The sequence below is a fragment of the Ursus maritimus genome, unplaced genomic scaffold (genome assembly GCF_017311325.1).
Source record: "Ursus maritimus isolate PB19 unplaced genomic scaffold, ASM1731132v1 scaffold_2, whole genome shotgun sequence".
Lineage (NCBI taxonomy): Eukaryota > Metazoa > Chordata > Mammalia > Carnivora > Ursidae > Ursus > Ursus maritimus.
Window position 1 is genome coordinate 102,927,860 of NW_024424452.1, and position 25,606 is coordinate 102,953,465.

At 52.5% G+C, this 25,606-nt stretch overlaps 1 protein-coding gene across 4 annotated transcripts in view; it reads left to right on the forward strand.

Moving 5' to 3' along the window:
- ATP2B4 (ATPase plasma membrane Ca2+ transporting 4) overlaps nucleotides 1-25,606 on the forward strand; it is a 98,174-nt gene that overhangs the window by 38,012 nt on the left and 34,556 nt on the right. For all 4 annotated transcript variants that reach the window (XR_566951.2, XM_040636487.1, XM_040636486.1 and 1 more), the window contains 9 exons: nucleotides 5,112-5,777; nucleotides 16,948-17,145; nucleotides 17,790-18,047; nucleotides 18,513-18,638; nucleotides 19,058-19,183; nucleotides 20,298-20,333; nucleotides 21,893-22,054; nucleotides 24,786-25,000; nucleotides 25,356-25,598. Coding sequence is in view for 3 of the 4 variants with exons in the window: in XM_040636487.1 (XP_040492421.1) it covers nucleotides 5,585-5,777; nucleotides 16,948-17,145; nucleotides 17,790-18,047; nucleotides 18,513-18,638; nucleotides 19,058-19,183; nucleotides 20,298-20,333; nucleotides 21,893-22,054; nucleotides 24,786-25,000; nucleotides 25,356-25,598 (1,557 nt within the window). In the remaining variant the exon portion in view is untranslated. The remainder of the gene's footprint in view (nucleotides 1-5,111; nucleotides 5,778-16,947; nucleotides 17,146-17,789; nucleotides 18,048-18,512; nucleotides 18,639-19,057; nucleotides 19,184-20,297; nucleotides 20,334-21,892; nucleotides 22,055-24,785; nucleotides 25,001-25,355; nucleotides 25,599-25,606) is intronic.

The window sequence follows — 25,606 nt, forward strand, 5'->3', positions numbered from 1 at the left end:
AAGGTTTATGTGGGCGTTCTCATCAGGCTTTCGGAAGCAAAGCCATAGCTTTTTTTTCCCTTTGTGTCACAGGATTGTCCTGTCCTTGAGGCAGGGTGGGTTGGATTCAGACTGGGGCACAAATCCTGGCTCTCTGAAGCTCTATTTCCCTGCCATAACATGGCGGTGCCCTCCCTACGGGGCTGCCGTGAGGACTCGGTGAAGCAACATACGCAACGATGGTAAGAGCTGCCGCGTGTCGGCCGCCATGCCAGGCACTATGTAACGCCCGCGCCCGCGCATGTGGCTTCTCCCTCATTCCCACACCAAGTGCCTACTGTGGTACCTGGCTCGTTGTATGCGCTCAGCTAATATTATTTCCCTCCCTTCCAACCCCCCATGCCATCCCCTCCCTGTTCCTGCAGATAGAGAGGAAAACAGAGCCTCACTTGCCAGAGGGAGCCTCCGGATCAGAGAGAAGGGAACAGGTTATGGGGCCGGGGGAGGAGGGGTGCTGGGGCAGGTTTCATATTTCAGTTTGGTGCCATCTACGGTGGGATTGGCCTTGCCCCCGCACCCCCTTCGAAGTCTTCCCTCCTTCGCCCCTCACGTCCTGCATGGCAGTGATGCTGGCGCTCCAGCCAGAGCATCTCTGAGCGCTACCCCCTCGCTCCCGAGCAGAGGCTCTCAGCCTGGTCAAGGGCACACGCCAGGGCAGGGCAGGGCACCAGAGCCCGCTCTACTGAGCGCCCCCGCTTGCAGCCTGGAGGCCAGAGTTGAGTGTAGCCCTTATTATTCCAGGCAGGTCCGGCTGCAGTGCTGAACCAGCCCGATTCCCTAGCCCCTGGCCCCTCCCATTTCCTTTCTCCTGTTTCCATTCATACTTCATTTCCCATGCATCGTGCCAGATTCAATAGGAGCCTTTGGCAGGGGAGATTCAGGGGGTGGCTTCCTTTCAGAGCCTCAAAAGACCCCACTCTGTCCCCTACACGGGAGCTACCCTTTCTCCTCGTAGTCTGGGGATGTATCTCTTCCTCAGCGCTGGGAAAGTTTCCAAGAGTGAGGGATTCCTTGGACAAAATTGGAGGAAACAGAGTGTCCGACTATCCTTTATGGTTTGGTGGCTTAGGGCATGAGGTTCTTGTCTCTGGCAGCTCCCTGTTTTAGAACTTGCTAGCAAGCCTCGCTGCGGACTGCGTTACCGGGAAGTGTGGGCTGGCTTGCTTCTCAGGTGGGTGTGGGAGCGGGAGAGGGTCTGCTTCAGCCCATGATGTAATGTAGTTGATTCTGAACAAGAGCGAGCAGGAGGAAGAGTCAGCATTTCCTCTAAGTGGAAATGGGTGTTTTCTGTCCTCCAGAGATGCTACCTTTTGAAGGACCTCTTAGATGTTTGTCAGAAAACGAGGAGGTCCTCGGGGCGCCTGGGTGGCGCAGTCGTTAAGCGGCTGCCTTCGGCTCAGGGCGTGATCCCGGCATTCCGGGATCGAGTCCCACCTCGGGCTCCTCCGCTGGGAGCCTGCTTCTTCCTCTCCCACTCCCCTGCTGTGTTCCCTCTCTCACTGGCTGTCTCTCTGTCAAATAAATAAATAAAATCTTAAAAAAAAAAAAAAGAAAAAAGAAAACAAGGAGGTCCAGACTCAAGGGAAGGAGTAAGGTGTCACTAAAAAGAGCGCCAGCCAGCCAAGGATGCTGACTTGCCAAAGACCAAATCATGTCTTATCTTGTTGGACCTCAGTGTCTTCATCTGTAAGGTAAGGGGGTCCCAGCTGTCCTACCTAGAACATGACGGTGCTTTCACAGGTCATTACAAATTATAGAACAGATGTGACAGGACTTTAGGAAGAAAAACACTGAAATGATTCAGTGATCATGGAAAGTAATACGATTTCTTGCCCCTGAAGGAAGCGATGGGAGGGTTTGCTCTTGCATCCTATCAGCCTTTAAGCTGGCACAATGCTAGAAACTGGGAGTGAGAACATACCTTACCCAGAATGCCCCGGGCTGAATGACTAATCCTGACCTGACAAGAGGTGGTACCTCCCAGGCGTCTGAGCGTTGCGTCTGAGGCTGAGGCTGAGGCGGTGTGAGCACTTACAGATTATTCTTTGCCAGTTGCCTAATAAGGATAGGGGCTAGGCAGGCACGGCAGTTGCAGAGAGCTCACATTCTAAGAGCTCAGAGAGAAGTATGGGTGCCTGCAACGCCTCCGAATTCCAGAAGAATGTTCATAGAGATCCCACCTCAACCTGGGGCCCCCGCTGACACGGCCCGCTTTGACTCTGTGCCAGCAGCTGCCCTCCTCTGTATGTCTCTAGAGCAAAGCTGAGACAGACAGACCTCGTTCTTCTCCACACGCCCTCTGTGTTCTAATCATAAGTGTCCTTTTCTCATTGGTTGCCCACGTAAGTGAAAAATTTCTCCTCTTTCATATCTCAAGGAGAGGTTCAAAGTAAGGAATTCTGGCTCAGACGGTCCCTTCTTCTTTTTTAGAAATCGAAGGCTGCCTAGCCTAGTGGTTTTACCAACGGTCATAGCTTAGCTAATGGTTATTGCTAATGAAGCTGCCTTGGAATTTTCCATTCTTTTTGAGGGCTGGGAGTTCCCTCCGGCAAGGAAAGATGGAGGGGCACATGGAGCTTATGGGCCTTCTGCTTAAAGGGCTAGATACCCAAAGTTCCTTAAGATCAAAGTAAGCCTTCTCCCATCACTTGCGAGCAGACCTGCTGGACACTGGACATCTTTCATCTAAGACTTTCAAGCACTATTTCTAGCTCTCATTCCTGTCTTTTATCATTTTCCGAGGATGTTGTGAAGAGGTGGGGCTGATTTTTCCCCCCCGAGGTAAAGGCGGGAGGAACTGAGCCCTAAGAAGGACAAGTGACTTGCCCAAAGGGAGCCTGGGAAGGTGGTCAATCTGGTTCTGAATCTGCTACCAGTTATTCCGCAACAACAGCAGATTAACTGGTTGCCCACCGTGTGTGGGCTCTCTTCAGGCCCTGGGGACAAAGCAGTGAACAAGACAAGTGCAGACCTTTGCCCTCAAGCAACATAGAAAAAAAAATTAAGTAGAAAAAAAGTAAAATCTGATTTCCAGTTTAGCACTCCATCAGCACGGTTCTCAACATCCTCTTGAAAGGTTAAGGAGTTCTACTTAAGGGTCAAGATAGGCTTCTTAGGGGCGCTTGGGTGGCACAGCAGTTAAGCGTCTGCCTTCGGCTCAGGGCGTGATCCCGGCGTTATGGGATCGAGCCCCACATCAGGCTCTTCTGCTATGAGCCTGCTTCTTCCTCTCCCACTCCCCCTGCTTGTGTTCCCTCTCTCGCTGGCTGTCTCTATCTCTGTCGAATAAGTAAATAAAATCTTTAAAAAAAAAAAAAAAGATGGGCTTCTTACGGCTACAGTCTTCCCCACTGCTTCCAGGCTGAGGCGGGAAGGAGAACTGGAGGGGCATTCTGTGGTAGCCCACCTGTCCCTGTGCCAGTTGGGACGAAGGGAGTTTGATGCGGGGCCTCAGGTTCCTTCCGGGCCTCGATTCCCCAGGCGCCTGGACGACATCGAAAAAGAAAGGCAGAGAAAAGAAAGAAGAAAAAGAAAGGCAGTATGATATTTGAAAAACTTTAGCAACAACAAAACAAACCCCTGCTCGCTTAACCCTCTGTAGGTCAGAGTCGCTCAAAAATCTCCGGGAAAAGGAGGAGGCGAAGGGTGCTTCTCCTGCTTCTCCCTCTGCATGCTACTCCACCTGTTTGCGCTCTTACTCTCTCTCTGACAAATAAATGGATAAAATCTTAAAAAAAAAAAAAAGAAAAAAGAAAGAAAGAAAGAGCCCCTTCACATTTTTTGAGCCCTTTCGCATTAAAATGATGTGGGGGCGCCTGGGCGGCTCAGTCAGTTAGGCGTCTGACTCTTGATCAGCTTGGATCATGGTCTGAGGGTTGTGGGATCAAGCCCCGTATCTGGCTCCACGCTGAGTACGGGATCTGCTTAAGAGTCTCTCGCCCTCTACCCCTCCCCCATGCTCACTTGCTCACTCTCTCTCTCAAAAAAATAAACCAACAAATTGGTGGCTGGTGTGTGGCAGTGGTCCCACGTGACAGGCAGGAGCTGCTCTCTAAAGCTAAGAACAGCGCGGGGATGAGCCTTGCCACCTTCAGCCCTTTCTGTCCTCACCTGCACCTAGCTGTGCCCCTCCCCCTAGTCAGAGGGGGAGCACCTGCCTGAGGAGAGAAATGCTGATCTGAGACCATCTGGTGCTCACCCACACACGGGCTGACACTGCTCTCCTGCTGACCTTGCTGTGGCCCTGGGCTCTATCCGAATTGATTGCTGTCTTATCCCTGCCAGCCGAGTAACTTCAACACTCACGTTTAACTTCAAACTCTCTTCCTTCTCCTCGGAGGTCCTTCTGTCCCCTTAATGTAAAAAGGCTCCACCCTGTATGGCCAACTGCCAGAGTATTTTACTTTCCCCTTCTGGAGAGAGGGGCAGCTTTTTGGAGGGGTGGGGCTTAGCTCCAAGACCTGAACCTAGGACCTGACCGGCGGACAGCAGCAGCAGCGGGCTGCGGGATTTCTGTCCGGCTGGAAGCTGGGTATTCTGAGGGGCTCCAGAGGACGCGGGCATCATCTATCAGGTTGCCCTCCTGGTCTGTAACTGAGTGTGTTGGGGGCAGGTGCAGGGCTCAGGGGTGCGGGCCGCAGAGTGGCAGGCCACCCTGCTGATCACTGTGGTCTGGACTCCTCTTCTGACCTCTTGTCCCCAGTTAGAGGCCAGGTCAGATGAAAGGATTTCGTGGTGGGGCCCTCAAGTGACTAGACAGGGAGAGCGTGAGAGCCGTTAGTTTCTGAAGCTGCCGGATTGGTGTCCCTTGGCTTGAGAGCGGTGTGATGGCAGGCCGGGGTAGTATCTGAAATTACTTCTCTACGTGGGAGTTTACAGGCTGCGGGGGCCTCCTAGGGAGGAACAGGCCCCTCCTGAGTCCATCCGCTCAGCTCAGGCCTTGGCGATGGGTTCGGCTCAGGCATCAACTGTCACCTAAACCCTTGGGCTAGAATGAGTCCCCCTTGCCCTCGCAGATGCTGGATCCTCGTGGCCGCTCTAATCGTTTTTGTCTGTCTGAATCTTTATTCCAGAGATCCAGTTGTCAGCGGTATCCAGGGAGCCCTCCTCTTCCTCCTCCTCCTCCTGCCGCCTCTCTACCACTGCAGTTGCTGGTTGTTGCTAAGGTGGCCTCCATGGTAACATGCACATCCTGTTTACACCTCCATCTGGGCAAGTTGGTCTAAGCTAGGAACCTACCTACCCTGGACAAGCACTTCCGTCACTACCTGGGGACACCAATCAGCGTGACACGTGGTCCGGTTTCCACTCAGTTCCCCCATCCTCTTCTTCCTCTCGCTGCCAAGCTTCATACACAAAAAAGGATCTGGGCTAGAGACTGTGCCTCCGAGGCCTGTTGCACAGGATCTAGTCCATCTCTTTCCTAGCTGGGCTCCCAGAGAAGCAAGAAGGAAGAAGACGCGAGGCCGAAAGGCAGGAGTTCCTGATCAGTTGAAGAGAAACTCCACATTTTCTCTGGTCGAGGGGCTTGGTAACAGCGGGCAAAATGACGAACCCAACAGAACGTGCCTTGCCGGCTAACTCAATGGTCGAGAGCCACGAAGGGGACTTCGGCTGCACCGTAATGGACCTAAGGAAGCTCATGGAGCTGCGTTCCACGGATGCAATCGACCAGATCAACACCCACTATGGAGGTGTGATGAGTCTCTGCAGTAGACTGCGAACCGACCCTGTGGAAGGTAAAGGCCGGACCGGGGGCGGGAACCGAAGCAAGGGGGCTGGTGTTCAGAGTGTTGTTTCCCCAGCGCCTGGAGAAGGCCGCCGTGAGGGGCCTCACTGCTAGATCTGTGTCTTTTGAGAAAAAGGTGGTCTCTGAAGCACTGAAAGGGGCTGAGGCCATGGAGCACCATTTCTTTCCTAGAGATGGTGTTCTCTGAAGACCGTGCTTTCTTCCTTTTTCAATGTACAGAAAGGAGATGCAGCTTGTCGCTATTTGACAAATGTTTCTGTTAGAGATGCTTTTGTCAGTAAACAATCAAGTCTCTGATTCAGGATCAGTCTCTGATTACAAAAGAATTTAAGATACGGTTCTGTTCCACACTGATCTTACAGTGTAACTGCGGAGAAGGGGCACAAAAAAACATGAGTGAGTCCGTCTGCCCAATATGGCACTTCTCTATAGTGGACAGTTAGAAATAGGTGGAAAATCATAAGGTATATAGGAGTGCCTACCGTATCTTTGGATTATTCACTTTGTTTCATGTCAGGGAATTATTGATGACTTTTTCAACCCCGCCTGGTGCGCTTTTAATATAGTTCTTCTTATTCTATTCTTAAAAGAGAATGGGAAACCTGGCTTCATGCTTGCCTGGCTCAGTTCAATTGCCCGATAAGCCATGGTAACATAAAATGTTGCCTCCTCAAAATGGAGACAGAACCAAAGGAAGCTTCTTTTCTCACGTACACATGGTTTCAGCATCTCTTTTACCGGCTCTTGCTTGGTCCTGTCTGTGAGGCAGGACACGGCTAAGTAGCATAAGATAAAGCAAAGATCTTGCCCTTTAGATGCTTTTAGCCTCTTGAGGTGTGCTATTTCTGAGTCTTTCTTGGAGGCTACATCATATTTCTTGCCAAGTCTCAGAAGTTTTGACCCCTGGCCAATGCTCTAAGGTTGTGACTTCGAGTTCAGACTCTCCAGGATTAAAGAGAGAGAGAAAGAAGTTTTTATCTAGATATCTGTACATTGCCCATGTCTTGTTTTCTTTGCAGAGAGAGCTGCCCTCCATGTTCTCTTTCCTTCTAGAACTCAGTTTCCTATCTCTCATGAGTTCAAATTCTAGCTCCACCATTTTCTAGTTTAGTTACTAGTTCATATCACTGAACAGTTTACTTGGCCTCCCCAAGTCTTTTTCTTCTTTGAAAAGAATGTGAACACCTAGTCTGTACAGTTAATCGGGATTACTACATTGGGATTACGTATACGTACAGTGTGCGTCCAGTGCTCAAGCTTATCATGGGTGTTCAATAAATGGGTTGTCTCAGATTAAAATGGAGCCCATGTATCTGATGCCATTTGCCAGAGTGTGAGTGCCCACGGAGTGCAATGTATTATTTTCTCTGGAAAGGCTACCCTAGTCGGCGACCATTTCCTCCTTTCATCTCTTGATGTCAAAGAGATCTGGTTAGGATGGCCGTGTGTAGTCACTTTCTCCAAGCTCACTCTTCACCTTCTGGCTAGAATCTAATGACTGCCCTTTGGGCACTGCTTACTTCTTGTCAGCTAGATTTCTTCATTCTGCCACTTCTGTAGTAGAGTCGGCCTTAAATAGAGGCTGTTTGTATTATACGTTCACTGAGAAATGCAGGAGCTTAGGAACACCCGTCAGAATTTAGGCAGGACTTTTCTTTTTCCCTTCTTACGCCATTCTTGATCCCCATGGTCAGTTGTTTCTCTCACAAAGTGACACTCAGGAGTCCAAATCAACTGGAACCTGGGATCCCCCTAATAGCAGGATCCGGACTTCCCTCCCCATTTTCCAACCCCTTCCTCGTAGCTGCTGCCATTCGCTTCCTGATTCCCAGAGAGCTTCCTTTCCCAAAGGCCATCCTAATGGCCTAATTCCACCCTAATCTCAGGCTCACAGAGCCTGTTACAGATGTAGTTAATGCCCTTCGATTCTTTCCCAGTCCTAGTCTCAGACCTGTAGTCGAAAGCCACGCCTCTGATGGCAGGTGCCTCTGCCGCTTCGGACCCCGGCCGTACCTGGACCCCAGGACCCCTACCGTGGGCGCCGTTGTCCGCCGCCATTCCCTGCTTCCTTAGATCATGAATCCGTATCCTGCTTTGTTTCAGTGTAAGACTTATCAGAGGGCTGCTCCTAGAGCTGGGGAGGCAAGGCGTCCAAAAACAACGTTTCCTTGAGTAATATTTACTCCCCGGTGCCAACAGTGAGCTCCTCGTGTGCAAGAGGAATAAAGGCACGGAAAAGGAGACGCAGAAGAGCTATGGCACAGGAGTCTCTCCCCAGGCAAAGGTGAGGCTGAGCTGTTGCATCACCATCCAGGTGCCTCGATGAGCGGGCGCTATAAAAAGCCAGCCTGTTCACAGAAGACCACACGGAGGTGCCCGACAGCCCAGCACAGCTTTGTCACCCGCGGGAGGCCCCGGCAGACTAGTAATAAGAATAGAGAAATGACCCGGCGCTTGAATTCTGCCGGTTGGAAACCTAGTGAAGGTTGGGGAGATGGGTTCCTAGAGGATGACCCTTCCCTTTTATTTCTGTTGGGTTTTGTGTAGATTTGACAGACTATTTTAAACCATAGCTAGGAGGGGGCCCTATGGAACTTGGGGTTTATAGTATTTATGACAATAACGTGGTTTTATTATTCGAGATTGACACAATGGTGGAGGCAGGTGGGATTTAATTCTGCTCATCCCCCATGCCCCCTCCCAGGCCCAAAGCCTTACATGACTCACCTAAGTTCTTCTGACCGGGTAGAACGTGATGGGCTCTGCCGTGTTTTCTGCCGGAGCCCGTGACTGCTCTTCTGCCTCTTCGGCCGGAGCAGTAACACAGGGAATCTCAGAAGCAGAGGTGATTTAAAAGTATGTTTTCTCTTTCAGTGCCTGATAGAATGTCTGATTGTGACCCAGTGCTAATATTCGTGTGATAGTGGCTTATGGTCCTTGAGTACGCATGACTAGCTGCAGCAGGAGGGGTTGCCCCGGGCCGAGAGCTGGTCAGACGCGAGGATGCCGGGAGGCGCTGGGCTTCCACAGCATCCAGTAACAACCAGACGCCAGGCTGAGTGTGTGTGCAAAAAAGGGAAGGAAAGTTAGGGAAACCAGAAGGGGTGGGAGAGACATGAAAGAGGTTACAAGCTCGGCGACTAAAGGCCTCAGCGTTCCTGGCTCTGTCAAACAAAAGCAGCGAGGCAGGGCTGAGGCTGTAGGTCCTGAGTGAGTGAGCTGCGTGGCCTCGGCTTTATGTAGGGAAGATCTGAGCATTTTGCACCAATGGAATCTACTTGGTTGGCCTGCTTCTTTCTTCATTCCAATGTCTTCATCCCCCTCCTGTTATCTCTTCTTTCCCCACCCGATCACCCCCCAGCCAATCTCTCCAACCCCCCAAAGAGCAGAGTGTTTGGATGACACCCCCTAGAGGATAGGCTTTTACCTTCCCACTGGCTTTCTGTGGTTCAGTGAGCAGGAGAAAGCTTTGTGACTCTGGAGCAGGAATCTCCGTGGCTGAGAGGGAAGGAAAAAAAGGTATTTTCCTGAGTCTCAGTCTCTCTTTGTGTGTAGGAAGAAGAGACAATCCTAACGAGATTCTTTGGTCTAGATGGAAAAGTTGTATGAATTCTCCTTTCTCCGTAGAGCTTTTCCACATTGGTCCTCAGCTCTGCTTCCCTTTTTAGGAGGAAGAATGATGTCTTCTGAGGAGGAGCTAGGCCAACAATTAGGAGGAAGGCCTGGGCCCAGACCAGAAAGGGCCGACAAGGGAGGCCCTGACGGAATGATCCATCATTGCCTGTGGGCTTCTTTCAGAAAGCTAAAGACAATTTCTGTGGATTTGGATCGAGTAGAACGTTGGTGGGAACTTCTATTTCACGTCCCCTCTGTACCCTGCGACTTCTTTTCTCCTCTGCAGAGCGAGGGTGTGACAGGGATACAGAGGGCTTCTAGTTCCTTTTCAGCCACACTCAGGTGCTGGGGACCCCATGGTGGGTACGACAGGCACAGTCCCTCCTTCCCTAGAGCTGACAGGAGGTTGCACAGAAACTGAGGCAATTTCAGAAATATTGTCACAGTGCTGTGATGGGGAAGAGCTGGGTGTGATGGAGCACACAGGATGGAGACCTAAGCTGAAGGGACTGCAGGGGAGGGGAAGGGGCTTAGAAGGTGAATATGGCCTCCTGTACATCTGATTGCCTGGAGAAGCCTTGGCCTGGCCACGCGCTATGGTAACTGCTACCGCTCGCTGTGTGTTCCTGATATAAGATGCAAACATCTTTGCCTCACAGGATTACTGAGCAGCCGCTAGGTCTGGGGAGCTGAGATGCTTTGGGGAGTAAAAAGCAGGAGGGGAAATAATCTGTTTTAAGACGATCCAGGCCGAATTACGATTCTGGGTCATTAACTGCAGGATTTAGGGTAATGTTTCCTGCCACCCTAAGATCTCTTGCATTCCTGTTCCCAAGCTTTGGGTCCGTGGCATGTTCTCCCAAGCATTGTCCGTTTTTCTACAAGCTGGGACATGCAGGGATGGGCTCTTCCTCCATGTGGCAGATCGAAATTTCCAGTAGCATTTTCAGTCTGGAAAAAAATTGAACACATACCCCCAACGATAAATAATAAATATTTACCCACGGCACTACTGTATTACATTTAGTACTTCTAACACTAGTATTTTTTACATAGTAAGCTAGGCAAGAGATTGAAGTGGATGAAGTAATATAAAAAGTTCTGGTATTTCTCCCACATTCTGGCAGATGGATGCACGCGCCCTACTTAGAGACCACTGCTTTAGAGAATGCTAGTGTTGGGGGGGAGTAAAGAACCAGGCGAGCGAATATGGGATGGGAGAGATGTGAGAGGAAGATGGCAACTGGCTTCTTTGACATTTTCCTCCCTGTCTTTAGAGCGTTTGGTGTGTTTTAGAATATCTGTATTTAGGAGCGCGTCAATTCCAGAATAGAAGCAGAGCCAAGCTCCTTCTGTTTCTCCAGCCGTCTGCCCTGTAGCCATCGCCTTGAACTCTTGCCCCAGCTCTACTCACAATGCGAAGTAAATGATCCTAAAAGCAGCGTATATGGGCCTGGCTGCAGAGGCCCGCAGTCTGGCCTGGTCTGCCCACCACGCTTGGGGCAGATCTATTGACACTACTTTAAGATGTGAGAGAGACTCAAGCCAGAAGAATGTCTTGGCGGGAAGGGAGAGAGTGGAGGTGGGCAGACCAGCTCCAACAGCCGGAAAGCAGCTACGCTGTGATGTGAGTAGTTGAGACAGGTCCAGTAGCTTCATAAAAGAAATACTTAGTACTTTATAGAGGGGTGGGAGGGCTTCCTACCAAACCCACGGGAAGCAGCATCAACAGCTGGAAGGAGGAGGGTAGGTGATGGAGAAAGAGGAGAGTGCAAGTGCCCTCCCTTTGTTCCTCCTCCCCCTGCAGGGAATTCCACGTTGCATCCTGGGAGTTCCCTGTCTGATTTGAGTTATGTGCCGAGGGCTGAATGAGGCCAACAGTGTGTGACAGCTCTGGACCTTCTCTTCCCAGCCCGACCCCAGGCTCTGCGAAATCTATTCTGCCCCTCCTTGCCCAGAGCGGGGCTTCTGGGCTAGCTGGCATAATGCTGCCAGGCAGGGGCCAGAGAAGTCTTGATGGGGAGACCGGATAAGTCTCCCTGGGCCTGCGAACCCTCCCTGCTCCCCCCCCTTCCACCTTGCCAGGAGCCCTTTGCACTGCATTCCTTTGGGAGCTCAGCAGAAACTCTTGCAAGTTCTGTGTTGTTTTGAACTTTCTTATTGCCTTGCCTCCACCATCAGCTGGGGCTGGGAAGAAAGATAGCACTCCCTCCTTGGCTGAGCCAGACGTTGCGTCTACCCTTGGAAGTAGGGCTTTCGCTCTTTTTATTTAGCTCCGAGGTGTGAGCTACCAGAGAGCGTGACACTGGAGGGACGCACACGCATGCAGTGTGGGAGCAGGTGGCCAAGCAGAGGGCTGCGGAGGGCAGACAAGGGAACTTGCTTTCTCTGCGCCAGTGTGGAGGGTTCAGAAAAGGCACAGAGCGGAGGGCCAGCCAAAGGGAGACATGCTGCCTTTCTGAACCGGGAATGAGGAAGAGGCCGTTCTCCCCGAAGTCCGGCACCCTCTTGCTGTGACCCGGGGGAGACGGCTTTATCTCTAGGGGCTGGAAGTCCAGCAGGCTGAGAGCGCATGTCCGAGCTGTGGGTGCAGTAAGCTGCAGATGCTGACGTAGGGGAACCCCTCTGTCTCCTCAAAAAGTGGCATTCGGTTAAAGCCTGTGGTCCCTGAACCGATTTTAAGCTCCTTCTCCCCTTTGCCCCCAATCCAAGGTGTTTAAGGTAGGACTTGAAAGGCATTCTTTCTTTCTTTGGACTTGAAAGGTATTCCGATGTCTGTTCTCATATACCAAAGTGGACTGCCTTCGAATCAACCCAGAGAAACCGCTCCCTTGTACTATCTGTGTGGGAGAAGATCCTGCTGTCTCTTTGGCAAGGTATCATCACTCAGACAGCTGGGAAGTCCCTCATGATGTCTAACCTCGCCCCACCCTCTCTGGGGCTGAGCTGGTTCTCATAAGGGGTGCCTCTGCCGACAGTCCTTGGCGTCCTGGGGAGGCTGGCTGTGGCCCTGCCCTGCTGGAGCCAGGCCACGGAGGGCTGGGCCTCAGCCTCTCCTCCCAAGCGCTGGTTCCCTGCACAGGCTCCCAGCAGACACAGATTTTCCACTGCTGCCTGTTCCATCTCCTGCCAGCCTGGGCAGGGGCCATGTAACTCCCCAGCATGGGGTGGGGGCGATGACTTCACAGCCTGACATTCTTGTCGCCTCTCCCAGCTCATGTGTTCAGTCTGGTTCTTAGGGCCAAAAGTACTCCTGATTTGGGTGGGGCTTTTTCTCTCATGTTCTTGGGGACAAAGATTCCTTTCGTTGTTTTTTTTTTTTTTTTTTTTTTAATGTATTTCTAAGGGAAATCCTTTTCCTGTGTTTCCAGCATTCTCTCCCTGCCAAGTGTTCCTTCCCCTCTCCAGGAAGCTGTATGAGTATTTGAGAAGCAACGGCAGAAATCAGGGACTAATACCCTCTCCTTGGCTAGACGAGTATTTCTGTGAAATTACAGCTGCAGAGAGCAGGGCCTGAGAGCCTCTGGGGGCAGGAAGAATGGAATGGAAAGCCCAAAATTGGGATTGGCTGAGCTCCCGGTCCCCGCATGGCTTTCCCGTGCCCTGCCACATGTCAGGGCGAGGATTCCCAAGGATACTAGGCTTACAGCCCTCACCAGCCCCTCCCTGCCCCAGGGCACGCTGGGAACTGGGACAGACACTTGCCATCTTAAGGTAGCCAGTGCAAGAGCTGCAGGTCGCTTAAGGTGGAGCAGACAGAGGAGAGGAAATGGCAAAAAGGAAGTAAGTGTGTGACTCTGAGAGCATCCAGGCAGGAGCAAGGCCTGACCTCTTTTGTTTTCCTTAATGGGTCTTGTTTGGTTTGCTTGGGTCCAAAAAGGCCGTCATGGGCCTTTTATCATGTACAAGATCCATTGGCTGGACTCGGACGGGCCTGGCGTCACCATCTCTGAGGCCAGGAAAAAGGCAGGACTATTTCAGCGCAGGTGCGAACAGTAGGAACAGGGCCGATGGGCTTCGAGGCACAGAAGAATGTGGCACATGGGCTGCTGTGCTTGGAGGAAAGCAGGGTGACCGACCATCCTGTTGGCCTGGGACCGAGGGGGGGTTACGGTTTCTCCGGGGGCAGGAGCATCAGTGCCCAAACCCGGGAAGTCCCAGGTACACCGGGGCCAGTTAGTCACCCTGGATTAAAGCCTCAGCGCCCTGCAACTGTGGCCACACCCCAGGCCCCTCGGCGTGTAGGCTGGCATCCAGCTGCTTCCCGGGGAGTGGTGTAGACTCTGCCGCAGACTAGCCGAGCAGTTACATAACCTCTCCGGGCCTTCGTCCGCTCCGAGGTAAAATGGGGTTCACCGTAGCTGCCACAGAGGGTTTGCGGTGTCTGAATGAGAAGACGCGAGTGTGCCTGCTGAGGCATCTGGTACATAGTAATCACTTAAATGTTAGCAACCTGATTTATTACTCATTCATTCAGTTCATTCGGCACGTTTGGGTGCGTACGATGTGCCAGGCACTGCTGTAGACCTGGGGAACAAAGACAGAAGTCCTGCCCTTGTGGAGGGCGATAGACAAACATCCAAAGTGAACACATCATATAACGTATGAGGGAGAAGGCCTGTGGAGGGGAACAATGACACAGGATAAGGGGCTCGAGAGCCCTGGAGCAGAGAAGCCACGATATTAGTAGGATGGTCAGGGTCGGCGTCACTGAGAAGGTGACGTGTGTGCAGAGACCCCAAGGATGTACGATAATGAGCCCTAGCCAGTGAGGAGCAAACTGAGCCAAGGGAAGGGCTCGTGCAGGGCCCTGAAATAGAAGCTTGTCTAAGGCACGGCAGGGAGGCTCGCTGGGCTGGAGCTCTGTGAACAAGGAGCAAACAGTAGAAGTTAAGGGCTGGGAGGCCAGGGGCTCTTAAGGGGCCTTACAGACCATCATCATAAAGGCTTCGGGGCACAGTTTCACTCCCAGTAAAAGCCAGCAGAGCATTCTGAGTAGGGGAGTGGCAGGGGTTGAGTTTGAAAAAGATCATTCTGGCTGCTGTGATGGGAGGAGACTGGGCACAGGACAGCAAGGGTAGGAGCAGGGTGACCAGTTAAAGGATGGTTGTCATCACCCAGGCGAGAGCGCCAGCTCGGACCAGGATGGTGGCAGTGGAAAGTGACACGTGAGTGGACCTCGGGTATTCTTCTAGATAAAGCTGCCAGGATGCGCTGGCTGAAGGGATAGAGTGAGGAGAGAGAGAGAGGAGGTGAGGGTGGTCACGGGGTATCAATCTGAGACCTGGGAGGGCAGGATGACCTCGGGGGGGCTTCTAGTCAGACCTTTGTCATCGCTGCTCTTGTTTTGGCCTCCACTGGGCTCTTGGGAGGTCCCTTAAGATGGTCTCTAATTTCTGCTGTCTGCTTCACCCTCACAGTCGTCTACTCACCTTGTTGGGGGGAGTGGCCTCTCCTCGGTGCTTCCTTGAGAAATGCCCCAGGAAGGTGAACAAATGGTCAGAATTCCTATTTCCCTCAGGCCAACCTGGCCTCCAGGACAGCAGCCCCAACCTGGCTCAGCCTCGTGCTCTCAGGTCCTCGGGGAGAAGGAACCAGCCAGGACCCCCCCGGCTGTTCTGCGTCTGACTGCCTGGGGGTCAAGATGCCCTGCCCAGAAACGCTCCTTTCCCAGGCCCTTGCTTTCCCTTCCCACTGGGAACCTGACTTCCCAGAGCGGTGGAGACAGGGAGCCTCTGGGAAGCAGCCCAGTTTGCTTCCAGTGCTTTGGCCAAACCCCCTCCCCCGCAGAGCTCGGCTGTGCCGCTCAGCCAGAGGCCAGGGTGGTGCACCTGGGTGGCATGACGCAGGAGGCCCCGGATGAGAACATCGGCTCTGCTCCCCTGCCCGGCTCCCTGTTTTCCCTCTCCGAAGCACTGGCCCACCAAAGTGGTCTCCATTCCCCGACCCCACAAGTGTGGATGCAAGTTCACCCCCCGCCCCCACTTTCCCTCCACATAGAGTCCTGTGTCCACCCTCCCAGGCAGTTGATGGTCTTGAGTACTTTGAGTACTCCCCTGATGGTTTTGTTTTTTGGGTGGAGAAAGGGAGGCCGTCTCAGACCCTGCAAGCAATACCCCCCTGGGGGACCTATTTTCCCATTTTCAAAGCCTTTTGCTATCCAAATGTCTTCCTTAGGTCTGACCCAAATCTCTCCTCTTGCCGTGTAAGGTACCACTCTTGGGTCCTGTTGAGTGGAGATGGAGAATAGAGGTTTGTCCACATGCCACGCCCCGGTCCCCACCTGTGGAATAGCCCCTCACATGGACCCGAGTATGAAGAAGTCCTCTGGCCTCGGCATCTCCCCGTTCTCCTTGCAGCGGCCCGTCACCTGCTTTCCCTCATGCCCTGTGTGAGGCTTGGTGGAGTGCCCCTGTCCTCGGATCCTGACTCTCCTCTGCGATGACCTTTTTCCAAGACAAAGGTTGCCCCACCCTGCCTCTGGGGTGGGAGCCCATCGAACAGTGCCACCGGCAGCTTCAAGTGCCAAAACCCGGGCTTATTTGCTGCCGTGTGTAAACAACTTGATAAATGCCAACTGGCATTAACTGAAGTTTTAGGATCTCCCTCCTTCCCTGGCAGCCCAGCAGAGGGGCCCAAATATAAGGCCCGAAATAAAGAAGGCCCTGGAAACAAGTCTGCCTGTCCCTCCCCTGTCTGGGAACATGCCTGGAACGTGCGTGCACACGCAGTACGTGTGTGTTAATGGGGAGCAAGCGGGTAACCAAGGACTGTGTACCATCTGACTTTGTGGCTTCACCTTTTGTTCTCTTTTTATTCGACACGAATAACAGTGCTTCTCTTAAAACCTAACTTAGTCTTAATAGTACTTCTCTAAATGCACAGTACTTAACAGAGTGATAGTACCTCTTAGCGCTACGTGTCTGTGTCCGTTTGTGGGTGGGTGACCGACAAGGAGGGAGTGTGTGCTGCGCGTGGACGCCCGGAGTGGGAGTCTGCAAGCCCCTCCTGTGGATCTCCTCAAGCCCCTGGAGCTTGGAATCAGGACGACTGGTTGGGCCCTGTCTGCTAGGCTCCTAGCGTGACCTTGAGCAGAGAGCGCTTCTGCCGGGCCTTTGTGTGTGAGCCAGCGGATGGAAGCCGACTCTGTCTTGAAATCAACAGCAGCAGATACGTGTTTAACGTGAGAGAAACGTGTTGTCGGCCCCAGGAACCGTTTGAATGTTTGTGTTCTTAGCGCTGGAGCCTGCAGGCTACTGGTGAGGAGGAGGTGAGATTTCAGATCCGGGGAGCTCACCCTGGACACTAAGAGCAGTGAGTGGCCCCTTGTGACCACCTTGTCCCAGTTTGCCCATTTTGAGACTGAAGGTTTCACAGCCCTCTGCGTCCTGGGCAAATTGAGGGGACTGGTCACCCTCACTGGATCTCCTACTCAGGCAAAATAGGAAGGGGGGGGTGGTCTTTATTTAAAGAAGTCTTTGGACCGCCTTCTCCCATCGTTCATTTCTTCTTACCTGCTCCTCCCGCTCGTATCTCCCTTTCAGGTCTGTCTGGGAACCCTGCGGACCTGGAGAAACGTAAGCAAGTGTTTGGACAGAACTTCATCCCCCCCAAAAAGCCCAAGACCTTCTTAGAACTAGTGTGGGAAGCCCTTCAAGATGTCACACTCATCATCCTGGAGATCGCAGCCATCATCTCCCTCGTCCTGTCCTTCTACCGCCCGCCTGGGGAAGAAAATAAACGTGAGTGTCTAGAACAGCCCAGCGTGACTCTGATCCGTGTTCTTTCCACCCCCACCTCGTTGGAACCCCACCTGGTTCCAACCCCATCGTGGTTGACAGGTTGTAGCTTAAAGGTTTACTGCACTCTCCAGGGTGGGTTCTCCAAAGAAAACCAACAAGTAGCTAGTCAGCCTTTCTTCAACCCATCCTGATTCCAGGGTCTTCTTCGCCTTCTCCCACCAAATCCTTAGGCAGAATATCAGAAGAGCTTTACCCTCACCTGACCAACAAAACCTGCTTCTCAAAGTGCCCCCCACCAATTATCTGGCATTATGGGAAATAGCAGTGACCTAGAGCCCGGAGCAGAGGGCCTGGCCTTGTTGGGAATCATAAGTTCTATACATATGACTGGCCAGTAATTTGTACTGACATGCTTTGTGCTACTTACTCATTAATTTCTTTTGGGCTAACGTAAATACTTATATTGGCGATGACATGGTGCCCAACCCTGCTGTCCTCCAGTATCCTCAGAGGATAACTCCTCTGCCTAAGGGTTGTATTTTCTATTATTCTCTTTCCAGGGGGTTGTGGAAACACTCCTCCCATTTTTAGTGTCCACCATTGCCCCCGGGTGACCCTTACGTTCTGTCCTTTCCCTGGGCTAGAGTGTGGTCTACCTGTAAGTAGCCCAGAAGATGAAGGAGAGGCAGAAGCCGGCTGGATTGAGGGGGCAGCCATCCTGTTCTCCGTGATCATCGTGGTGCTGGTGACTGCCTTCAATGATTGGAGCAAGGAGAAGCAATTCCGGGGGCTGCAGAACCGCATTGAGAAGGAGCAGAAGTTCTCTGTGATCCGAAATGGCCACATCATCCAGCTGCCTGTGGCTGAGATCGTGGTGGGTGACATCGCCCAAATCAAATACGGTGAGAGCTCATGCTTCTCGTACCTATGTCGTCCTCCCAATCTGAGGGCTGGGTCCTTTGGCACAGGGGGCTGGGAATCACTGAGGACCCAGAAAGATAAGACCCCAAATGGCGTTAGCTTCTAAGTTAGTTGAAAGAGGTTGTTGAGAAGGATTCAAAAAAAGAAGAAAGTCTCCCCGAAGAATGTCACACCTGTACCCTGTGTGTCTTAGGGTTAAAAATACATAATGTTGAGGCCATGGGAAGGTGTTGAGGGATCAGTCATTGTTGGAATTTATAAGGAGTCTTGTCCCAGGTTGTCAGAGATGAAGGCATCTTTCAGAGGCTCTCCAGGTACCCCCTGGGCAATTGCCCTATAGATAGGGCCCATGGGAGCGTCCCTAAGATGGGGTTGGATGGTTCCCACCCTCTGCCAAGCTCTTCCCTACCCTCTTTCCCTGTTGCCCCTTCCCCTCTGCACACTAGGTGACCTGCTGCCTGCAGATGGGATCCTGATCCAGGGGAATGATCTCAAGATTGACGAGAGCTCTCTGACTGGGGAATCAGACCATGTCAGGAAGTCCTTGGAAAGAGACCCAATGCTGCTCTCAGGTATGGCCGCTGGCTGCTCCAGGCCTTGCCCTCTATTCTGGCCCTGCCCCATCTCCTTCCACTAGCTTCATTCGGGGCAAGAGCATATTAGTGTGTTGAATACAAGGTTATCAGGCAACTGAAAAGAGGTTCTCTATGAAGCAAGTGCTGTAGGGGCCTTGATAGTGCTGGTTAGCGGTGGGGATGGGGGAAGGAGGCTTCCGCTAAAGCAGTTAGACACATTTTTTCTCCTTACCCCCCAATTTGCTTGGTCTATTTGAAATGGGCCCAGCTCTTGACCTTTTCCTGCTATCTGCTGAGTATATCATTATCCATGGGGGAGGAAGGAAGAGGGACCGTTTTTATCTAAGTTTGTGTTCCACACCAAAGCTTGGTTAGGTATAAAAAATAACACTCCTTCCATCTCCTTTCTCATATAGGGACCCATGTCATGGAAGGTTCTGGCCGGATGGTAGTGACGGCCGTGGGTATCAACTCCCAGACTGGAATCATCTTTACCCTTTTGGGAGCCAATGAGGGAGAAGAGGAGGAGAAAAAGAAAAAAGGTAAGGGCCATTTGGGATGAGACTATGTCCCCTCCCATCCCCATGGACAGACTAGGAAACGAGGGACGAGACCTGGCTGGAGTGCCTGGTGGGAAGAATCTGCTGGATGAAGATTGCAGATAGCCAAACTTCTTGCAGAGATAAAGATGGCGAGCCTGGCTCTGATGAAAACCAAATCAGGTCGCCTTTGAGCCTCGGCTCCCGTGTCTGTTCGTGGGTTGTAAAGGCGTGAGATGTAAAGCTTGCCCCAAATGAGCCGGCTAGGTGCTGCGGCCGCAGCAGCCCTCTGTGCAGTCCCCCAGTGCTTGCTCCTTCCTCCCGCAAACGTGAGGGAGGAAGCAAACATCCAGGCTGAGGGAAGACCGCTGAAAGCCTGGGCTGTCTGTGGAAGAGAGACACAGCTAGGACAGTGGGAACACAGAGGTAATGTCTGCCCCCAAAGTCAGTCTCATCTTTGCCGTTCGCTTGCTCCTCAAGGAAGGACAAACAAGGAAGGTGACCAGAAAAAAGATACTAAGAGAGCGACACCTTTTCCCTCAGCATTCCTTCTTTCCTTGGAGAAGAGAAGGATTTCTGTCACTTGGCTGGAGGACCGTCTCAGGCTGTTTCGTGGAGGGCAGTTTATCGGAAGGAGACAAAACCCATTCCCTCGGGAACTAGACTGTAGGTGTTTGCAGCTGCCTGCAGATGAGTGAGGAGGGAGGTGGCCTGGTGCTGGTGAACGGACACAGAGACACCCTTCAGAGCCTTTGCCGTCAGGCAGAACCGGTTCCAACCTCTCCCTTTCTAACCCCTACCCCATTTCTGCAAGTGATGGGCCTCGAACCGGGAGCAGCCTCTCAGCAGTCTCTGTGCTCTGGGAGAAGGCGGCCCAGGCGTGGGTGTGTGCTCACCTGCGTGAGGGGTCTGGTCCGCATCCCGGGGAGCCCCATGCGCCCCGAGTGAGCGTGGATGTGAGCAGAGACGTGAACTTCCTCTACATTCCCTTCCCCGCCACTCCACCGTTTTTGCTGTGGCCCTTTTGGGCTCTGAGCAGGACCGACAGATTGGATACCTGATCTCTTAATAGACACCTTGGGTCTCCACCCCACTTTTTTCTTTCTTGTTCAAACAGGTAAAAAACAAGGAGTCCCTGAAAATCGCAACAAAGGTAACCTCTCCACCCACTCATTTACCATCTCTCCCTGCCCACACTCAAACCAGACCTTTCCAGGCCATCTGCCTTCTCCCTTTTCCTCTCCATAAATCTGTTATCTGCTGCTGGGGCCCCGATGCCTCATCCTGAGGAAGGTGCAGAGATTTGGGGGTGGTCTCCGGGTCCCGATCCCCATCTAAGACGGGACAACAGCACCCCCTGCTGTTGTGTCACGTCCCCTCCCGTCAGGGTTTCTCTTGGGGAGCACTTGGGATTGATCTGCTCTTCCCCAGGGCGCTGAACTCCCTGCTTCACCGCCCTAGGCCGGATTTAAACACCCACGGTCATCCGGTCATCCGTTGCTGGGCTAGAAGACTTCAGGGTCCCGATGATGGAGGGAGTCGGGGTGGGCAGTCCCTGCACCCTCCTCTTGCTAGCTTCCTCATCGGTGTCCTCTTCTGGTCTGGATCCTTCTCTGCTAGTCTTCTTGGGGTGCTTGGACAGAGCCTGTTCTCTGTACCTCTCCCCACCTCCTTTGTTCTCGCCGTCTGTCTTCTTCCTCCCGATCTGGTGTGTGTTTCTTTTTTGGTGGCTGTGTTTACATCCCGTCTCTGTCTTGTTTGTGAGTCTGACAACAGAGACAGTATCTCAGGAAGGGCATCCTAAGCAAAAGGGCTGAGCTCCACAGGGGTGAAGCTGGGGGGGAGGTGGGAACCGGCGAGAATGGCTCTCTTGAGACAGCTCCTGGAGATTTTTTCCTTTGTACCCACGTCATAGTAGTCTTTAAGAATAAAGTCATCACGTCGGAGAAGCAGGGCTCAACAGGAATAATTCTTTAATTTTAGGTCTCTTTAACTCTTCTTTGGAAAGCAAAATGGATTTATATGTCTGTCTTTATCCCTCTTATTCCAGAGGGTCCCTCTTACCAGCTTCTTCCCTCTCCCCCAAAAGACTTCACCCTGTACCTCCCCACTCTGTCCCTCCCCACCTTCATCAGACAGGGGAGAAAGGGCATTTCCTTCCCCAGTCATTCGACTGATATAAGAAGGAACTGGAAAATACCCTGTTTGGGGGTCTGTGTTTCTTCCATGACAGTCTATAGGGAGAGAGAGATGAACCTTTTAACAGAGCAGACTAGGACCCTTCTGCTCTGGAAACATCTGCCAGCCTTCCCCGGCAGCCCCTTTCTGCACTAAAGATTGCCTATTTTAAACACTGAATTCCAGGAAGGATGGTTGTTGGTAACAGCACTTAGTGGCATGACTAATCGTCTTGCTGGAATAAACCTGGCTTGGGGCGCCGAGGTGGTGCCAGGAAGCGGCCCCAGACGAGGAAATCCATACCCTAAAAGCACTCCCGTTTCATCTCCCGTTGTCAGAATATCATTCTAAAGGCCCTAGCCGAGGGTAGAAGGCATGGTCCTTGCCTGGCATGAGGTGAGAGTGGCCAGAGCTGACGCTGGGCATCCGAGGTGGATTCCGGGAAGGAGACAGAGGAGTTTTGGTTCCCACGTGCTTGCTCCTCTGTGCCGCCACCTCGCACACTCACCTGTCCTATTTGTGTGCACACCCTAGCAAAGACCCAGGATGGAGTGGCCCTGGAAATCCAGCCACTCAACAGCCAGGAGGGGATCGACAATGAGGAAAAGGAGAAAAAGGCGGCCAAGCTGCCCAAAAAGGAGAAGTCGGTGCTGCAGGGCAAGCTGACGCGCTTGGCGGTTCAGATCGGGAAAGCCGGTGAGTAGGCAGCGCCTTCTTGTTACTGGGGCTGCTCTGGATCCTCGCCGCTTTGGCCGTCTTCCTTCTGTCCCAGGCGGGCCGCCAGAAGGAAGCCGAACCTTCCCAGGGGCTAGGGCAGCCTAGGTGGCTGCGCCCCTCTCTCTGACACTCTCTGGCCACCACCTGGGCCTTTTCGGAGAAAAGTGTGCCCCTGTCCGTGAGGGTTAAAGACCCCGCACTCAGTCGCTTCCCTCCCAACAGAAGGGAAATAAAGAACTTGTGTCGCACAGGGGAGATTTACTTTAGCAACAAGGGGGACGTGGGCAGCCACTCACCTGTTTCATGTATTGGCTTGTAAATTCCTTTGGGAGCGAGAAGGCTCCTCTTTGCCAGCGGCAGTCCCCTAGCACAGGGCTAGAACCTGGCCTGGCAGAGCACAATGAACGCAAAATAAGGACTAGAAGAAACGGGAAGACGGTGATTTAGAGGGGCTCTTTCCAGAGGAGGGGTCACTAAAGGCACTCTTATGTATCATGAGAGGAAGTGGCTTCTCCAGCCCCGGCCTCTGCATTCTTTCTCCACCTTCTGTCGGGGGGTGGGGGTGGGGCAGGGGTTGGGGGAAGATTGCCCCTTCCGTGAACACACCTCTCACGGGACCACCTTGTACCACTGTTCGATTTTCTCCTGGCCCCGCCCCTCCGTGGACCACAGTCCATCTAGTCCGGTACATTCTGCGTGGACAGTTCACCTGGGATCTTGTTAAAGTGCAGATTCTGGTTCAGGAGGTCCGGGGCGGGGCCCGAGATGCTGCATTTCTAACAAGCCCCAGGTGATGCCAATGCCACTGATCCACTAACCACATGTGGAGTGGCAGGAATCTACACAGGGCACTACTGTAGCCACTAACCACGCGTGGCTTTTTCCCCTTAAGTGAATTACAGTTACGTACAAATAAACATTCAGTTTCTCCGTCGCATCAGCCTTGTTTCGGTTGGTCAATAACCACACGTAGCTAGCGGCTACCTTATTGGACAGTGCGGACGGAGGACGTTTGTAGCATCACAGGGAGTTCGATTGGACAGCATTTAGTCTAACGTATTCATTCAGTTCCGGACCCCAGCTGACAGTGACCACCGTGAAGTCTCTTGCATATCAAGTGTACATGGAGGACATGAATTGCAGGTGCGGAATCAAGTGACTGAGCCTGGCACACAGGTGTGAAACATTAAACAGACCCCACCCGACCCCTCCTGTGGTCCTCCGAACCCCTGCCTCGTTCTTTAGGGAGTACAGGCTACCTGATGGCTGGCCACTGGTCTCCTCTCTTGTTTCAGTTGACGTTTCAAGCTGGGCCAGTAGAAAGTGAGGCAAGTCTGGTGCTTTGTACCACCCCGGGAGGGAGTGCTTCCTTGAATTTTGGACCCTAGGCACCTTGTTTGCCTCACCTTAGCCCTGACCCTGCTAAAGCAAAACACAGAAGAATATGCTTTTATTGATATAATCACCTCTAGCCTTGCTCGGATTCTCTTGCATCATGGGCCCCAGGAAAAGCAAAGACCCACAGTAGACTATGGTCTGAAGCAGAGCTTCAGATATTGAGCCACAGATCGGGACAGTACCAGATACCAACCCCCTCAGCCTTCGGGGTGGCCAGGCAAGCCCCCAGGGCGGTTGGAGCCCCTAACCTAGTTGCTTTCTGACCTTGAAAAAAATTCTTCCATTCACATCAGTGTGTTGGATGACCAGCTTGTCCCAGCTTGCTTGGGACTCTTGATTTTACTGCTGAGAGTCCCACATCCCAGGAAGCTGCTCAGTCTCAGGCAATCCAGAGGAGCGGGTCCCCCAGCCAGCGTGCCACCCCAGGAAACCCTCTGTGGGGAGGTGGGTGTAGGGACGGGCGAACAGGTGATGGGGATTAAATAGGACACTCACCATGATGTAAATAAATAAATAAACAAGGAAGATTTTTAAAAATTTAAATCATAATTGTGTTTTGATCTTCCTTAAAAAAAAAAAACTCTTTGTGCCTCAATTTCCCCATGAAAGGGGATGATAATACTAACTTATCTCACAGGGGTCTTGTGAGAATTAAATGAGTTCATATATGCGAAGTGCTTGCCTGGCCTCTATAGTAAGCACTATAGAAATATTTGCTTATTATAAACATAAATTACTGTCATCTTCTGTCTATGCCATGTCAAGAGAAAGGTCAGGAAGCACCGTTCTAAAGGTGAGCCATGTAGGTGACAGGCCAACACCATAGGGGTGTCTGTCAACACGTTGGGTGAGTTACCCGACGTTCCACAGCTGCGAGGGGAGAAGCCCAAATTGATAAACTCCTAGGAAATAGGCACATACAGTCACTACGTTATGAGTTGTGGAAAGATTGTAGGTCTGAGAATCATAAAATGCTGTTTTAAAAAACGAGACCAACTCCTTATTTATGAGTGAGGAAACGGGCCCAGAGAGAGACAAGGACTAGTCCAAAGCCACGAGTTGAGTTAGTGCCGTGCTGAGACCAGAACCTTTGTCTAGAAGACAAAACTAGCATCTTTCCACGCCGCCGAGAATGGCTCTTTCCCCCACACGGTAACGTACCTGCCACGGAGAACGGTTCGGGGATTCGGGTATGACCCCGGAGATGGTGGTTTGACACCTGGGGAGCGAAGGCTACGCCTCACGCCAACCCTTCTGGCTGGGGCCCCGGGGCCAGCCCGGGCGCGGGCTCACGGGCCTCGTTCCCGGACAGGTCTCATCATGTCGGCCATCACGGTTCTCATCCTGATCCTGTACTTCGTGATTGACAACTTCGTGATCCACCGCAGGCCGTGGCTGTCCGAGTGCACGCCCATCTACGTGCAGTACTTCGTCAAGTTCTTCATCATCGGCATCACCGTACTGGTGGTGGCCGTGCCAGAGGGGCTGCCGCTGGCTGTCACCATCTCACTGGCCTACTCTGTGAAGGTGAGACTGCAACGGGGCCGTCTCTTCTTTTAGGGCAGAGATGGGAGGGGAGGGGAGGGTGCCACGTAGCCTCCGGTGAGAGGAGAGGCCGTCCTAGCTCGGCAACCTCCGGGGGCACCTCACCAGAGCAGGGGCTGCTGGCACCGCTCAGAGACGAGAGGACCCTCCTGACCGGCAGCATCCAGGTTGGGGTGACCCAGTAGACTCTGAAGAAGGGTCACAAGGGTTGTCTCCTGCATTTCCGTGCGGACAAGAACACGAGACGTGGAGACATGTTGGCTAAAAAACGGCCTCTCACGGATATTCGGCGAGCTCCGTCCGTCCCCTCTCAAGTCTGTTCTCATCTCCTTTGTAGAAAATGATGAAAGACAATAACTTGGTACGACACCTGGATGCTTGTGAGACGATGGGCAATGCCACAGCCATCTGCTCTGATAAGACCGGCACGTTGACCATGAACCGCATGACTGTGGTCCAGGCGTATATTGGAGACACCCATTACCATCAGATCCCAAGCCCCGATGCCCTCGTGCCCAAGGTCCTGGACCTTATCGTCAATGGCATTTCTATCAACAGTGCCTATACCTCCAAGATTCTGGTAAGATC